We start from the raw sequence: 17,369 nt of genomic DNA, 5'->3' as shown, positions 1-17,369 counted from the left end.
TAGACAGTCTGAACCATGTCGAGTTCTTAATCTTTTTAAATGAATGAAATTAATCACACGACATTAAATTAGGATTTCAAGACTTTGCCAATGAATATTTTTTACAGTGGAGGCGCAACAGCTGACAGAGGACCAGCCTACTTTTTACCAAACTGAGTTGCATTCAGTAGACATGGTGGAGCCCCCTCCTCTTGATGACTCACTGATCTTTAATAGAAATGATCGCAGCTTCAGGTCCAATGCTCTGATGTCACAACATTGATACAACAAACAGTCTGAGTCAACTTCCAGAAGATGGGAAGTGTTGACTCTCAATCTTAGAGCAGAAAGCCAGACTGCACTTCAGCAGCAGCAGGACTCTATGGAGCTTCTTTCAAAAACACACTGATTTATGTCAAGGGTTATGTAATTATAACCCTTGAACATTTACTCTGGAGTTTGTGTTTGGAAATAAAGACATTTTGAAGCCACTGTATATTATGTTGAGGTTCCATTTGACACTTTATTACAATATGGCCTTTACATTGACACACATGCAGTACAAAAAATATATGATTTTGCATTATGTTTGTAAATATTGAAAATGATAATAAAAATGCATCATTTCACAATGAATCACTATTGCAATAAGAGCTTGTTTTTGTTTTTTTTAATACCCCAAATCATATTCAAGTACATTTAAATTGCCATTTGTTGATACATTGTATTTTGAATGTTTACAGTATGCTTCCAATTGTGTGCTGTAAATAAAAAAAAAAAAACATTTTGTATTATTTACACAGTCCTGGTGCCTATTTACAACAAGCTAATTACATATTCAAATTCTTGTTTGCACAAGAACTGGGAAAGAGCTCTTGTGCAAACATCGCTGGCTGTCTAAGTTTATCAACACAACTGTGCAAATCTTCCCCCAAGCATACAGGTTCACATCTGCCACCATCAGCTTGTGGTATATGGATTATATTTTTGGCACCAACTTCTTTTCTCTTCCAGCAGCACATTTCCCTCATTTGTCCAATTTAGCTGACATTTAGGGAAATAAGCTGAGAGAGTCGAGTGCATAGAGAGCAGCAGTCTTTCAGGCCTGGAGCAGCAACACAGACAGGATGAAGGAGCTGAAACCATTAAGAAGCATGACCCTTAATTATAAGCAAAAGCTGTTTTGGAGTTGGAGCTGCCATGAAATTAACTTTGAAGGAACAGTGTGACATTTTCGAGAAAACAGCCTGTTTTCTTTGAGCTGGTCGAAATATATGGTCTAATGACCAGCTGGTCTATGAAAGTACGGCAAAAATATCTTGAGATAATGAAGTGTCTGTCAAGAAAATGAGATAATTCACTGTCTCAGGACATTTGACTAATCACTGATAACAGTCTGTCAGGTTAAGTCTGGGATGAAACAAATGATGACTATGTGAAAAAGCACCTTGTCATCTCATGTGTGATGCTTTAGGCTTGACTTTTCCAAACCAGGATATTTGAAGTAAATATATCGTAAATTCTACCGGAGAACTAAACATGGGTCATCACTAAGATCATAATAAAAAATATGGGGCCAAATACACAGAAATGGCTCATCAGGCAAAAAACAAATTCATAAAAGTTCTTGGAGCCACTGCCTACATTCTGTGTTCATGGGCTGAGAAACCCTGGATGTGTTGTTGGTTCGTCACAAATATTGTAGAAGACACAAAGCTGGGACACAAACGGCTTCGACTGAAATGGTTGCTGAGCCTTGTGTTGGAGTCAGGAGCATCAGGGAACAGGAAAAAAACCAAAATACTGGATAATAATTATCCTTTGCGTACACAATAATTCTCAAATAGATTCACAAAACTCTTCAAATGTAATCATTGTCGGCTTCTTTTTCTGCATTCTCTTCCCAGCTGAACTGGCAAACTCATAACACAGATGGGGAAAATATAAGATTAAAATTTAAATATCAACATATAAACATTTTAGAATTAGTGAGGCTTCACTGAATGTGGGATTTTAACCATTCAGGAGTCAAAATGTATTTTGAAAAACTGAAATCAACCCAAAACTGCAAATATTTTCCATTCTGAGTGGAAACTAATTAAACAGTTTGTTTCACTGAGTTTGCTGGACATCTAATTGAACTTTTGCATATATAAAAAAATACATTTTACAAAAGAAATGTATTACAGTTTTAAAAAAAATAAATAAGAGATAACAGCAATACGAACATCTGACAACTACAAAAAAGCACTGATACGTTTAAACAAGTAATAACTATGTTTGCTAATGCATAATAAAAAATGGCTTACAGGTTTTGTTCCAGGGTTGTATAAATATTTAAGGAAATAAAGCATCTGTATTGGACATCAGTTAAATCATCATTTCCCTAATTAAAATAAAGTTTAAGTGTGAGTATGAGTGAAAGTAATTTAAGCATGGAACAGGGAAAGGCAAAAGCAGTTACACTTTTTTAGCTTGAAAGTTTTTGTCATTTAACAAACAAACTTCAGTATTTTGAGATCTTAACATAAAGAGGCACGCAATAGTGAAGTCATGCTTTTAAAAGGTTTTGACAAATCCTCTGATAACTCTAAAACAATCTGTTACAACCAGGTGATTCAGTATTTCAGTATTTTCATAGTTTGTAAACAGTGCAGGTGTGTTTAAATGAATCTTAGTCAAACTGCAGCTGCTCTGTGAAAACATTGAAACCAACGGCATCATGAAGGCAAAGGAAGGAACACATTTATCTAAAAGAGTGTGTGAAAACCGTAAATCTAACAAGATTCTGATCATCACCTGATCAGAAGCAGGGAAGAGGCAAATCGGGACGAGCTGCAGGGATCCACTGCTCAGATCTGAGACCTTTTGACCGGAGAAATATTAGTAATTCTCTAATCTGGCCTTTATGATACAGAAAACATGTAAAAGAACTGATGAGACCAAAACTGACCTTTTGGTCCTATGTGCAAAATACTATCTGTGACAGAAAACTAACACTGCTAATCCTCTGGAACACACTGTCCCTGTGAGGAAGAAAGATGCTTATCCACAAGATAGGTGATCAGTAAATCCAGGAGAATCTTCTAAAAAAAATCTGCAAAAGGCTAAAGATTTTCAGCTGTTGAAATCAGCTTTACAAATCGACATGTTAAAAAACGACTAACCTCAGCTGATACTGATGTCAATATTATGCATCCCTAAACTTCACTATTATGTGCTACTTTGTTTTGACCTATCCCAACTGCTAATCCCAATGAAATACATTCATATCTCAGGTTGTAACATGACAAAAACTGAACAGGATCAAGAGGAAGAAATAGTTGTTGAGGAAAAAACGTCCTGCAATTCCATGAAAATATGATTGCTGATGTATTTTAGACAGACATTTGAAATTGTTTTCCACTTGATCAGGGGGGAAATTAAAGTGACATTTAAGCTGACAGGCCGTTTGCTCGCAGTCAGGCCACCTACGCCGAGGAAACATGTTTGTTCTACATCTTGTGAAGTGCTGAGATCAGAGCCAGAAGCCTTTTCCTGATTCCTGATAACGATCCCTGTGAAGCCATCTGTGAAGGCCGGGATCAAACAGCTTAAATGTTACCCCTGTACTTCATCTGTTGGTGTAAAGTCAGTGTCACAAAGACCTGACAGAATAGTTCATGTTTGCTGCCCTGCTAAACTTCAGTGCATAAACTAAATGGGATAAATGATTTCAGTGCTTTATGGGCCTGGTTTTAAACCAATTGTTTTTTCCCCACATTAATATATAACATGTTAAGTTAATTTTAAGCATTAAGACACAAGAATTTGTGAGAAGTGCACAAACTTGCATCTCAGTTGGACATATTCAACATGGACATTGGTTTGATAAAAATGGAAATGAAATTTCTCTTGCTGGTGCAAGAAGACGATGTGCAGGAACAAAAAGTAAAAACATTTGTAGATTATTAGAGCAGAAATATCTCAATGACAGATGGCCTTGAAGAAATGCTGGGATATTTCAGTCCAAGCATCAGCCCCTACAGCTTCTGTCTTTACCACAAATACAAATGTAGTTTCTGTCTCTGAACAGAAGAACATCAACGCCGGGCTTTCCTTCGCTTCTTCAAAGAACCCCGACTCCGGCTGCGACTGTGGGACCCAAAGATGGAGTTCCACGATGAGCTCCGGCTGTAGCTCCTGTAGGAAGAGTAGCTGCGACTGCGGCTTCGTGTGAAGAGGCTGCTCCATGACGACACGCTGGTGGAGCGGCTGCTGGAGGAAGGAGTGGGTCTGAAGTAAGGGATGGGTCGCTTCCTGGCACTGTGGAGATTTGGGAAACAAATGGAGTAGCAAAAAAAAAAAAAAAAATGCAGCTACACATTTATTAGCACAATAAATCAATGAAAAAAAAAATTATATTGGAGCTTTTAAAAAAAGGGAGAAGAAGACATCTTCAACACCAGTTACGTTATATTATTCTGTATGACTACACCATTCATTCATTCATTCATTCATTCATTCATTCATTCATTCATTCATTCATTCATAGCATTGTGGATGAATGATGCCCCACTCTTGTTTATACATTCAGACTATTGAGGTTTGGAGAAACTGGTTTATGCATTTCCTCCTTGAAGAACCTTCAGGACTTTAATTAGGCCATTTGAGCACTTATTACCTTTTTGAATAATTTGTTTAGAGATTTTTTGCTTTGTTTGGGATGATTGTCTTGTTTACAACATAGTTTGTTCCAAGCTCCAGATCTTAGACGCGTAGCCTAATATTTAGCTCTAAAATACTTTGGCAAACAGAAGAGTTCATGCTGCCTGCAGTGTCCCAGGTCTCGTGCTTTGTTTGTCCCACACATGTTGCTGAACATTATATAACAACTTGTTCTGCTTCAGTAACATATTGCTCAAGTCTAGTAATTAATTCAGAGGCAACTGTGTAAACCTGTTATATTGTCAAAAGATTTTTCCTGGTATTCCTGCCAAAGAAGCCATTCTTGCTTACTCTTTAACTTTGCTGTAGTAAATTTTGTCATTTAACAAGTATAATTGACATTGAAGGTGTTTGTGCTTCCTGAAAAAGTCCTAAAAAGTCATGCACTTAATATTAAGGCCTTAAATTGTCTTAAATTAGTAAAATAAAGTGCAAGTAGACTATAAATACATTACTCACAGGTCTTATATTTTGTTTTGGCAAGAATATTTAATCTTGTTAATGTAATTTGTTCTTGGTCTTTTTGGTCAGGTAAAAGTTTGAGTCGTGCGCAGACATCTTTATAGCGCTTTGTGAGAGGCTGAGACTACGGCTAACTTGCTGCTAACACACTCTTGATAGCTTCTAGATAGCTAAAGTCTTTGCTCTATCATGGGTAAGTGTATATTTCCCACCAGTTAGCTGAATGGTTTATGATTTTGCCACTGGCTTTGTTTTCACCAGTGTAGATTAAAGTGAAGTAAGAAGCACAAAGCCACTGCCAAGAGCCACAAACAGACCCCAGAAATTTCAGTTTGTTACGCTTGGTTGTATCACAACAGGATCCCCCAACCACCTTTTGTATTGTATTTATACTTTATTTTTAAATTTCATTCAAGGTGGCATTTAAAAAAAACACATTGAGTCAGGGATTGGGCTTTTTTTTTTTTTTTTTTTGACTGGTGTACAAACTAACCTTGGGGGGATTTTATATTTATTCATTTTCCATTTTTGCAGAATTGTTTGCACTGTACAATGATGGAAAAAAAAACTTTATTCATTTTTAAAGCATAATTTGGATTCAAGTTCTTATTTTTTTGTCTTTTCTTTTATGTATCTTAATTTCAAAGTTTGCATAAACTTTCCATCTGAGCTGTTAAAACGATGAGATTTTTTTGGCAATGAAAGTGTGCAGGAATAAAGGATCAGGACAGACTGAAATAGGCTTTACCTTGTTATGCGGCGTGCCTCCAGATGGCTTGGCGAGTCTCTCCTCCTCTTCCTCATAGGAGAGTAGGACTTGCGTCTTCGTCTCTTTCCACTAACCTTGTGCATGTGCTTCAGATTTGTCTCTCTGGAACTAGACTTCCGCTTTCTGTCTCGTAGTCTGGGGCACAAGAGTCAACAGTGTGAACATTTAATCACCCAACGTCAGTGTAGGTTTATTGCTGTACAGCGCTTCAAAAGAGACATTAACAGCTGTAAACATTTAGTAAAACTCACCTATCGGCACTGTATTTGGAGTAGCTTCCTCTGGAGCTCAGGCTGACCAAGCTGCCTCTTCGCCTCACATCTGATGAGTTACTCAGGGAACGAGAGTACGAGCTGCAGCAAGAGAGGTGAGCAAATACTGAAAGTACTATCTCTGGCACAATCCTGCTGGACAGCATGTAATTGCAATATTAGATAAAGTACCTGCAAGAAGACAGAGAAGGGCTTCGAGAATAGCGTCCAGAGTACCTGGAAGTCTCTGAAGATCTGCTCCTACTGGTGGAGGAGGACTGAGTTTTCTGCCGCTTTCGAGATGACCTGCTCCTCCTCTGCGCACATCGAGCTGCCTTCGGGCATCTCACAACTTCTTCCTCACATCCCAAGGTTATCTGCCCACTGCAAAGACAACATAAAGACATTTTAGGGGTTGGGAGTGATAAATTGTTAAAATGAGGTTTTAAAATTTGGTTCTATTAAGAGGTTATAATAGGTTCTCTTACCTGGACCTTGATTTCTACCCACAGTAAACAACTCTATCTAGAGAGTTGTCATAACTTTTTATGTGAGCATTATTTTATAAGCTTTTGAGCTAAGGTTATGTTGCGTCAGAGGTGTATTTACAAAAAAAACCATGATTATCCACACAGAAAATGAAGATTAGAGAACACCAATGATTTTCTGTGTAAAACACAAGAGAGAAAAGCATGTAGAGTGTTTTCAGTATCTTTTATGTAAAGATGATCAATAAAGCAGTGCTATTTTAGCTGCTATTTTACTGATTATTATGTCACATTACTTTTCTAACAGACAGTTACTCTGAATGCAGACTGACTTGTTTGAATCTCAGTGTTTCACACTGGAAGATCATTAATGACACGCAGCCTGTTACTTTTACCCCCCATGTAAATAATGATTGGTCTCATTAAAAATAATTGCACAATGCAAAAATTCCCACAGTTTAAAGGCTAATAAATTACTGTTTGGAAAAAGCAACTGTGATATTTTTATAACTGCCTTTCGCATTAGCCTGAAGTTCCAATTTAATCTGGATTAGCAGAAAAATACACATTAAGTTCTACAAAGTATGTTATGACTCCCTGGCAAGTTTTAAGAAAGCAACCAGGAAGGTTTATGAAGGTAAAAGTACAAACAAGAAATCTTGAAAGTTCTGAAAACTGAACTCTACATTTTGGAAAATATCTGTAAGTTCCAGGAAAGTACCTGGTAGGTTTTGGGAAAACTACCAGTAAAATTAAGGAAAGTTTAGGAACATATTAAGTTAGTTCTGAAGGTTTGCAGCAAGTTGTAGAAAATTAGCTCTTAAATTCTACTAAAGTCCATTGTAGTTTTGAAACAGTAAGTGCTAAATTCTGGTAGAATAATTTATAAAAACTGAGAAAAGTTCCAGGAAAGTACTTGCTAAGTTTCAGTAAAGTACCTGTAAGTTCTTTAAAGTTCTTTGACTGACTTTAAAGGACCTTGTAAGATCTGGAAAAAAAGCCATTAATATTTGAAAAAGTGCACCCAACTGAAAATTTCAAATGACTGTGACTGCAGCATTTTTTCCCCAAAGAATAAGGGACACATTTAGATTGATAATACAATCCAGACACAATGTTCACCTCTTGCTGTTTCCACTGAAAATGGTGGCAGAGAAGCCATGTTCCCTGTACGGTTTGCATGAGGAAGCGTAGCTTGTCACAGAGTTTCCTGAATCAGAGCCGTTGCCTCTGTCAGCAAAGCGTTGCTTCTCAGGAGGTGAGGTAAGACGTTGACAGCAGTTCCTCTGGTTTTCAGCGACACTTGCTCGAGAAACACCAGTTTTGCTCGATGGAGGTGAGGATGTGTCGTTACCAGAGTCGTAGTCACGTGTACCTTCGGCGTGACTCGAAAAATCCTGAGCTCCTTTCCCATTTAAAAGCTCGCTTCCAGGCTTCAACGACAAAATCTGTGAACAGACAAAGAGGCAACAGCTTAAACCCCAATTTGCATGGAACAGAACCTGCTACCTGCTTTGATTTACTCTGAGTACACTAGTGCAAAGGCACATATTCCATTGAAAGCATAGTAGAGATTTATTTTTTCTTGGGACAAAAAGCTTTGAATAGAAAGACATCATGCAAATTTGAAGCATGCGATTAACCTCGAGAGAAAGTTTGAACTCAACTAAAGTCGAAGAAATCAACAAAGAAAACTGTTTTGTGAAAAGATCTGCACTAAAACAATTATATGGAAGGGGAAAGAAAAGAGCAGAGAAGAACAAAAGAATCTATGTGTGTAAAGATCTACCAGCTCTAACTCCAGTGAAGAGGAAAACAGAGTAAACAATAACCCCATTGAAAAGCCTCATTTAAAAAACATTGAACAAACATCACAAAAATGGCTTTTATATAGAAAAGAAAAAGATTGCAGACTAAGAAAGATCCCATCAGTCTAACTAAGAAAGCCCTCAGAATAGGACAGATGATTGCTTTTCTCTCTCCTGTCAGAATACATTTTTAGCCTTCAGCGACCTACAAGTAAATCCCTGAATCTGCAGATAGCAGCGACTTACCAATCAAGATTTCCTCCTTAAGTAGGTAAGGTGTAAAAAAAAAAAAAGGGAAGAGCGGGCAACGTAAGTGCATCATTAGAGTCGTAAATTGCATTTTTAAAAAAGACAATAACCCTCTCTTCAAAGCCAGTTAGATTGATGTTTTTACATCGTTTTGTTGTTTTTTGGGGGTGGATATTCAGCGCCCTCCACACTTGTTGGCACGCCTCATAAATGCATGTAAAAACCCTTCAATTACATCACTTTCTCTTCTAGTAGCATCATCTCAGAGTGAATAATTTAGAAAAACAACCTTTATTTCAGAATATTTAACACGCAGAACAAAAATAATAAGAATAAAAAAAACTTTCAGTTTATTGGTAAAAGTCATCAGATTTTAACTTCAAGTCTCCATAAAACCATGTTTTTGAGTAAAAAAAAAGGCCACCAACATGATATCATCTCAGTTTGGGATGTTTTTGTCTCATTTGAACAAACAATTGATCCTCCAAAAAATCCCTTTTTCTCTGTTATTGCTTTATTAGATTCCAGTCACTTTTTACTGATTAACACACATCATGTTTTACTGAGACTCCAGTTGGCCTTCAAAATGAAAATGTGTGATGTTTATTTAAAAATTAAATAAGCTTGATATATTTTTAAATATAAAGCGTACAGACTGACAATACGTCTCTGCCATAAAAATATTGGATTAATTTAAGGCTATTTAGTGCTTGGTACAGCTGCTAACTTTTTTTCTGTAATGCAAAAAAAATGGTGCAAAACAACAACAACAACAAAAAAACAACAAACAAAAAAAAACATTTATTGGGCCTCATCCTCCAGAAGGTTTTTGTAGTCATCAGTCAACACAGCATCCACACGGGACACATAAACAAATCTACCATCCTCTTTAAGAGTTTCACACAATCTGTTCACACTTGGGGCTAAAAGGTTTCACACATTTTAAACATAGACATTCTTCTATCAACACAGATGCCTTCAAAAAATATTAAATCTTTTAAAAGTCCCTGAGTTGTTCTTCCGTCTCAGATAACAAATGGCAATTTTTAAAAATACATTTAAATTTATAGTCTATAAACAAATGCATTTAGATAATTAGATATGTTCTTTTTTTAAATCTACTTGTAGACCGTTTATAAATAGATACAATCAGTACGGTGTATTCCTGTGTATTTCAGTTTGTAAAGTTCCCTTAAAGACTACAAAATAAATGCTGGCATGATTGGATAAATGAATTAATTTGCTGAATTTCAATTAAAACCATTTGGTGTGTAATTAAAACATCCATATTTTCAATTAGCATAATTTAATGATTACTGGGGAGAAATTAAAGATGTTTCATGCTTCACCAAGCAGGAGACAATTGGTTTAAGGACATTGCTGTATTTATAAGGCTCTAAAGAACACTGAGAAAATTCAACATTACGCAGCAGAACAGTTTTCAGGTGTTCACTGTGAGATTTATGTAAGGATGGACTAAAGATGGTCTGAACTAGTAATATTGTTTATAATTTTAATCATAATAGAACAGTAAGGTTTAAGACAAAAAAAAAAACACTTTATTTAGCTGTTAAACCCCCAAAGTTATGTAACTGTGGCCTGATTAAAAAAAGAAAGAAGCTTTCATAATTGCAGTAATATATATTTTTTTTATTACTGCAGTCAACATTAGCTTTTATTGAAGCAGAAGCCATATTGGATTCTGAAGAAGCAATTGGTGACAAACTTTTGACTTTCTACATCTTAAATCTGGATTCAGGAGGAGTTCATTTCCAACTTTTACGAATAAAACATAAAAGCATTTATACATCAGACTGGTGTTTGTATGCTTTATACTTGAAGGAAAAGGAGGTAATGCAGTTGCAATTTCCCTAGCAGATCTTCTGTATACATCATAAGAAGACTTGTAAAGAAAGTGACTTGTTATTGTATCACCAAGAAACGTTTGTGGAAAAAAACACGCTATTTTTATACTTTTTTTTTTTTTTTTTTAATTTCGAGAGTGTTTCAACATTTAAGACTCAGCTTATCCTCCATCCATGGTTTGGCACTGAATACCGAGGAGGAAAGGAGAGAGCACACATCCAATGCAAAAGAAAAAAGAAAAAAGAGAGTGGGCAGGGGAGTTAAATGATTGTTTGATTTTGAAGAATACAGAAAATTGAAATTACTAGCACTCCAAAAACATATAAAGATTTTAACTGTTGTCAGGAACGCTAAAAAAAGAATGTGTTCCTGCAGGTAGCCAGAACGTGTAACTTTTTTACCCACATTAAAACCTTTGGATTGCTGGTTATTTCCTTCTTTCATTATTTGACACTGTTGCTTCACAGGTGGTGAAAAAATTTAATATTTGACAATAAACCATATAAAACAACCTTGGTTAGAATTGAAATGTTTGAACAAATGAACAGTTTCCATATTTTACCAAAACCCAAATAATTGTAAAACTCTTTAATCTCTAACTAAAACTTTTTCTCTTCATGCCAGATTGAACCAAGGACTAACAGTTGCCTTTTCCCCGAGTAAAATAAAGGGAGAATCATCTTTAGATTTATGCATTTCCCACATGGTTTATTTGCATGTTTTTTTTTAAAGTTTTTTTTTAGTTATATTAAATCTTTATGTGTGGATGTGAAATTCACTCCTGATGCCTTTAAATGCTGCTGGAACATTGTGATTTAGCACAGTAGTAAACATGAAACACATCATTGCTATCCTCTGCACCACTTTGGCTTCACACCTGGGTTGAAAATCTTTTCTATAAAAATTTAAACAGCTTTTACATGTGATGCCATGAGATACATCTTGGTTGCAATTCACATCTGAAATAGCTTTGCGTAATTGCACCATAAATATAGAAATCTAAAGCAACTGTAACGTCGTGCATTTGTTTTGAGATATGCATGTGAATATAGCTTAGAAAACAAAATAAAACAAACAGTTTGACATGTCCAAACCAGAGGAACTCATTTGAGCCTGCGGCAGCATTGTAAAATTTGAAAACTGTACTTACGGTGCCCGCTGAGAGGATGGAGCGATATTTAGGAGCCGTTTTACACACAGATTTAGATGCATGTCTCCACTTTGCTTCGGTGGGGTTCAGCGCCTCTCGGGTTTCCTCTCCAGCCCCTCCCATGGCTCTGAAAGCCTGATGAACCACAGACTTCTGCAGGTGCCTGTGGGGAAATGTTTTGGTTAGTTGACTCTACGACACAGAATTATGTCGGCGATTCCTGCTACTGTGTCAGCTGACAAGCTTTGTTTGATGTTAATGAAGCATATATGAAGCTGTTGTTGTTTTTGTGGTGAAACAATGTAATTACTGCTCAGTCAGAAAATGAATGAACACAAAATATTTCCAGTGTTACACAACAAAAAAGAAGAAGAGTTTTAGTTTTATTTGAAATACAATTTGTGAGATTTTATTTGAAAGTATGAAGTTTGATTGTATTTATTTATTTATTTATTTTGGTAACCACCAATCTTTATAGATTTTGTTTTCTAATTATTGTAGCTCAGACAATAATAAACTTGTTTAACCTCATTTAAAATCTAGGTTTGTTTTAATAATAATGAGCTTCTTGTCATGTTTTAGTTTAATTCGGATCCTATTCTGATTTGAATGCTAAATCAGAGCTAACTTCACCTGCTGCGAAGCTCATACACTGCAAAAAACACAAAGTCTTACCAAGTACTTTTTTTAGTGCAGTTTCTAGTGCAAATATCTTAGTACACTTGAAATAAAGCAAAAAATAACTCACAAGTAACTTTTTGGGAAGAAATAGGAGCTTGCTTTAGGTCAGCATATTTTCCACTGGGAGATTATTTCACTCATAAAAGGTGAAAATGTCCAATTATAAGCAAAATATTCTCAGTATAACTGGTATTTTTTCATCTATATTAAGAAATTGGTTACTTAAAACAAGCTTCTATGTCTTGCTGAATGGCTTGTAACTTAGTTTTGTCTTATTTCAGGCGTACTAACAAATTTGCTCTAGAAACTAGACCAAAAATATTAAGATTTTGAGTTTTTGTAGTTTAACAAATAAAGTTATCCCATTGGGGCCAAACTTGTGTACATCATTAGTTTTAACCAAATTTTGTGCTGCACTCATTGCAATATGTTCAGATGTGTTTGAAACACAGTTTACATTTCACATGTAAGATGTTTAACTTGAAAAATTGTGTGTGCATTACATTTCTTATTTTACATATTTTATTTCGGGGCTTTTAAATGAACATTTTGTTGCTTAACTTGCAGGATATGTGGCCTTCAGGCAGTGGAACTTACAATAGAAATCTGCCCAGTTCTGCAATCAAGGGAATTGAACCTTTTGTTAAATTTAAAATGTTTGTGATTGTCTACTGTCATTTGAGAAATAAATACAGTAAATGTGGAACTGAGAGAAGAATGCTACTGATAATCGTCCTGCTTATTTAAGACACACTGCCTCAACATTTTGTCTCAACGTGCTATATATGTATAAACCTCTAGCATTCTCTTTTATTAAATATTGTTCTCTATGTGAGTCCTGCTGTCTTCTCTGAGTTTTTGTCCTGAACTCATTAGTCAGATTTACTGATTGAAGTACATCTCCAATACAGCAATCTGCATCAAACTGAGGTTAAAGTGAAATAATGACCACTTTTATCCAGCAATTCCACTAGCAATTACTCAAATGTAATCAGAAAAAATGTCACACCAGAGAACCTCTTACACATCACAGAAACACCAATATTTCACTCTATTCCATCCTAACTGAACAGATTGATCAGAGCAGTGAATTTGTGACCATTTTCTGTGAGGTTGTGATAAGAGTTGGTTATACTGGAGCAGGAGGAAGTCACCTCTGTCTTATCAGTTTCTGCTGCAGTGAGACCAAGTCGCCTCACGCTGATGAGAAAAAAGTGTTAGGGTTGTAGGGAGAGAAGGGGGCCGTACCTGTCCCCCGTGAAGGACCTGGAGGAGGAAGCGTACGACTCCGACCTCCTGTAGTGCCGCCTCCGACGCGAGCGAGTTCGGGAACTGGTGGAGGGCAGAGAAGAAAAGAAAAAGAGGAAAAACGAGGGCTGAGAGTTGAAACAGAAATGAAACAGTTTAGAGATACTAAAAGAAAGCGGAGTTGTGGGGAGATAGAGCAGAGTTTCTGCTGTTAAAATAAGCAGCTATTTATCTTTCTCACAGTTCATTTTGTTACAACTGTGAACTTTGACAAAAAAAAGCTATATCTAGTTTTTAATTTTTTTTTATTACAAATAAACATGTGAAAAGTGTGGCATATGTCGATATAATATGGAAAAGGGTAAGGACACTGAAAAAAACAAAAACAAATTCTGACTTTTTTCCCAGAATTTTGATTTTCAAAGATCAAGTCAGAATTCTGAGATTTTTTTTCAGTGCTCCTAGCCCTCCTTCATGATGAGGAAATCCTTATTTTGATGCCCCTAAATAAAATCTAGTACAGCCATTTTCCTCCAGTTGATGGAAAGATGGTTGGAAATAAATATAGGCTGATTGTGAACGAAGATTTGACACTGCTGTGGAAGTTCACCTTTCAGCAAAACAATAACACAAAACATGCAGTCTGAGCAACATTTGAACAGTTTATTTGAAAGGATAATCATGTTGAAATGGTTAGTGGCAATTCAGACATTAATCCACTGAGAAAATGGATGTTTACAGATGCTATTTGTTCAGGCTCACTCAGTTTGTTTTTACAAAGAATGTCGGGGAAAGATTAGATGTGCAAAGCTGGTAAGGATAAACAGCTCTGTATTTACACAGGGAGACAAATACAAATGCCACATTTTAAGATTTTTATTTGTAAAAAAAAAAATCAAAAACAGTAAAACATCTTCGCTCCATCTTAAAATAATGCCACCATAATGTGGGTCTAGAGCTGATTTACCTGTGAAGGTTTCCCACATTGGTTCTTTATAAAAATAATAAAAGACTAACTACTGTTTTCAAGAATAAATACAATAAAACGAAGATTTTTCAGAAGGTTTTCATTTTTTAAAAGGAATAATTGCAGAATTTCAAACTATTTTTGCGACTGGGTTCAAAAATTGTGATTTTGACAAATTAGCTATTCTCTTTTTTACAATGTTTACATGTTTTCTCTTATTTTAAAACCTAACCAAAGTAATAAAAAAGTAGTTCTTTAAAAATAACCTTTTGTTTACATTTTCAGCTCGAAACAAGTTTTATTTAACTGGACTGGTCACTTGAATTGTAAAGGTTGAAGATCCTTGTTCGTCTATCACCTAAAATACCAGTAAAATATATTAATGTTTGTGGTTTTAGCGTGAAAAGAAAGTAAATTAATTCATAAGGCACTGCTACAAAACACTAATCTGGTTGAAAGTCAAATTAGGACAAAACTGCAAAATCACAGCATGAAATTGGCTTCAGTTACCCTTTTGATATTTGCTTCACTCTCTTTGTGGCTTCGGTATTTTTCTCTGTGAGGGTTTGTTTTTATCGGCTTGAAGAAAATTTCAAAGCTGCGTGTGTCTTTGGTTCCCCTGCGGTGCCCTTGCATAGTTGTAACATCTATGACAAGCCACAGAGGAAGGAAGGCGGGCAGGAAGGAAGGAAGGAAAGGATACTCCGGATGATTCTGATGCAACAATCACAGACTGACCTTTTCTTGTGCTTGCGTTCATCCTTCCTCTTACGTTTTAAACTTGAAGAGCTGGAGGGATCAAGGAGAGCAGAATAAGCTGGAGGTGTTTAAAACTGACAAAGCCTTCACAGTCAGCCTGCCTTCTTGCTGATGCACTGAGAATAAGGCTTTAAAATCCACTAATCCTCCTGCATGCATGTCATTGTTACTCCACATTTAAAACAGCAACATATTCCAGATAAATGGAATTTTTTTTTACGACTACTGACAATATGAATACTAATGATAATATTAAACATAAAGATACCTGTGTTTTGACTTCTTAGAGGTATACCTGGAATGCAGAGAGAGATGATTTGAGTCACTTTTACAAAAATAAATCCATACCAACAATATTGTAATAATAAAGAAGAAATACCTATGCCGCTTGCTTTTCTTGGAGCTCTTCTTCTTCTTCTTCTTTTTCTTTTTCTTCTTCCTCAGTGGTGACAGACTGTGTGAAGGGGACCTGAAGGGAAATAAATAGTAATAATGAAAGATAAACATAAATTCTAGTACTTCTTAATTAAGTTGAGTTTATTTCAGTTCACATTAAATAGTTTTGAATGTCAATATTTTACAATAAACCATTCAGTTGCATTACAGAGCTGGATTTGTGTCCATTGGAATCTAGATGAGTTCAGTGAAATCTTTCTCAAATAGATATGATTTTAATTCAATTTTATCTGATTAAGTAAAGGCAAATAGAACAAATTTCAGTACATTGTGTTTATTTCAATGCAGTTCTGTTTATACCATAGTTATTCTTAATATATTTCCATGCAATTTATCAAATTATCTTAAATCCAGTAGTCAGTTACAAGCCAACTGAACTAACTGTTTGCAAATTAATTCCCTTTTCCTTTGAAAACCGGGATTTCCAATATTTAGAGCAATAGTTGGAGCAATTGAATACATTCAGTTCAATCATATTATTTTCCAAATTAATACTACTTATTCAAAACAGACTAGTTCAAGTATAAATAACCCAATTCTGTTGAATTGCATAATTCCAAATCCATTGTCCATTGCATGTCGTTGTGGTTAATTAGACAATTAATTTAAAGTTTGTTAATTTAAGTTGACATCAATTTTATTCAAATTGAACATTTCCAGTGCCTTTGTTGGATTGGGGGGAGGGTGTCCTGCCCCAAGTGGAGGAGTTCAACAGGAGTTCAACAGGAGATCGACAGGCGGCTTGGCGAAGCGTCTGCCATGAAGTGGGGGCTGTACCGGTCCGTCGTGGTGAAGAGAGAGCTGAGCTTTGAATTTACCGTCGATCTTTGGGTCATGACCAAAAGAACGAGATTGCAGATACGAGTGGCCAAAATGAGTTTCCTCCGTAGGGTGACTGGGCACTCTTTTCGAAATAGGGTGAGAAGCTCAGTCATCCAGGAGGAACTCAGAGTTGAGTAGCTGCTCCTCCACATCGAGAGGATCCAGTTGAGGTGGTTTGGGTATCTGGTCAGGATGCCTCCTGGACGCCTCCCTGGTGAGGTGTTCTGGGCACGTCCCACCGAGAGGAGGCCCTGGGGGAAGACCCAGGACACCCTGGAGGGACTATGTTTCTCTGCTGTGCTGGGAACGCCTTGGGGTTACTCTGGAGGAGCTGGAAGATTTGGCTGTGGAGAGGGAAGTCTGGGCCTCCCTTCTTAAAGTGATAACCCGGCGACCAGACCCCGGATAAGCGGAAAAAAATGAATGGATGGATGGACATTTCTAGAGTTCCTTTAATAGCAATAATTGAAAGTAATTTGAAGTACCTGCAGTTTATCTCATTACAAATGTTTATGGAGCAATCTACAAAAATAAAGTTAAGGTGAATCTGATTTTACATAATTTATTTATTAATTTATTTCAATTCAGTCCAAATAGAGAACCAACAAAGTGCAAGTCACTACATTTATAAATTAATTTCAATTATTAGTTTCATGCATTACAGCAAAATAGTATTAAAATGCATAAATACCTTGAAATCTTTGGTT

General features: G+C 36.1%; 1 protein-coding gene across 1 annotated transcript in view; it reads right to left on the bottom strand.

Moving 5' to 3' along the window:
* Positions 1–475: 475 nt before the first annotated feature.
* The window catches only part of srrm4 (serine/arginine repetitive matrix 4), a 54,767-nt gene continuing 37,873 nt past the window's right edge, over positions 476–17,369 (bottom strand). The window contains exons 4-13 of the mRNA XM_055039657.1: positions 15,764–15,853; positions 15,653–15,679; positions 15,364–15,414; positions 13,659–13,742; positions 11,730–11,892; positions 7,779–8,104; positions 6,361–6,552; positions 6,169–6,270; positions 5,897–6,052; positions 476–4,284 (exon numbers count right to left, since the gene is read on the bottom strand). Coding sequence (XP_054895632.1) covers positions 4,062–4,284; positions 5,897–6,052; positions 6,169–6,270; positions 6,361–6,552; positions 7,779–8,104; positions 11,730–11,892; positions 13,659–13,742; positions 15,364–15,414; positions 15,653–15,679; positions 15,764–15,853 — 1,414 coding nt within the window. The 3' untranslated portion in view covers positions 476–4,061. The remainder of the gene's footprint in view (positions 4,285–5,896; positions 6,053–6,168; positions 6,271–6,360; positions 6,553–7,778; positions 8,105–11,729; positions 11,893–13,658; positions 13,743–15,363; positions 15,415–15,652; positions 15,680–15,763; positions 15,854–17,369) is intronic.

This window comes from Poeciliopsis prolifica, unplaced genomic scaffold (assembly GCF_027474105.1).
Source record: "Poeciliopsis prolifica strain line A6 unplaced genomic scaffold, Auburn_PproV2 SCAFFOLD014, whole genome shotgun sequence".
Classification (NCBI taxonomy): domain Eukaryota; kingdom Metazoa; phylum Chordata; class Actinopteri; order Cyprinodontiformes; family Poeciliidae; genus Poeciliopsis; species Poeciliopsis prolifica.
The sequence above is the reverse complement of the archived record's forward strand: the minus strand, read 5'-3'. Positions and strand labels throughout refer to the sequence as shown.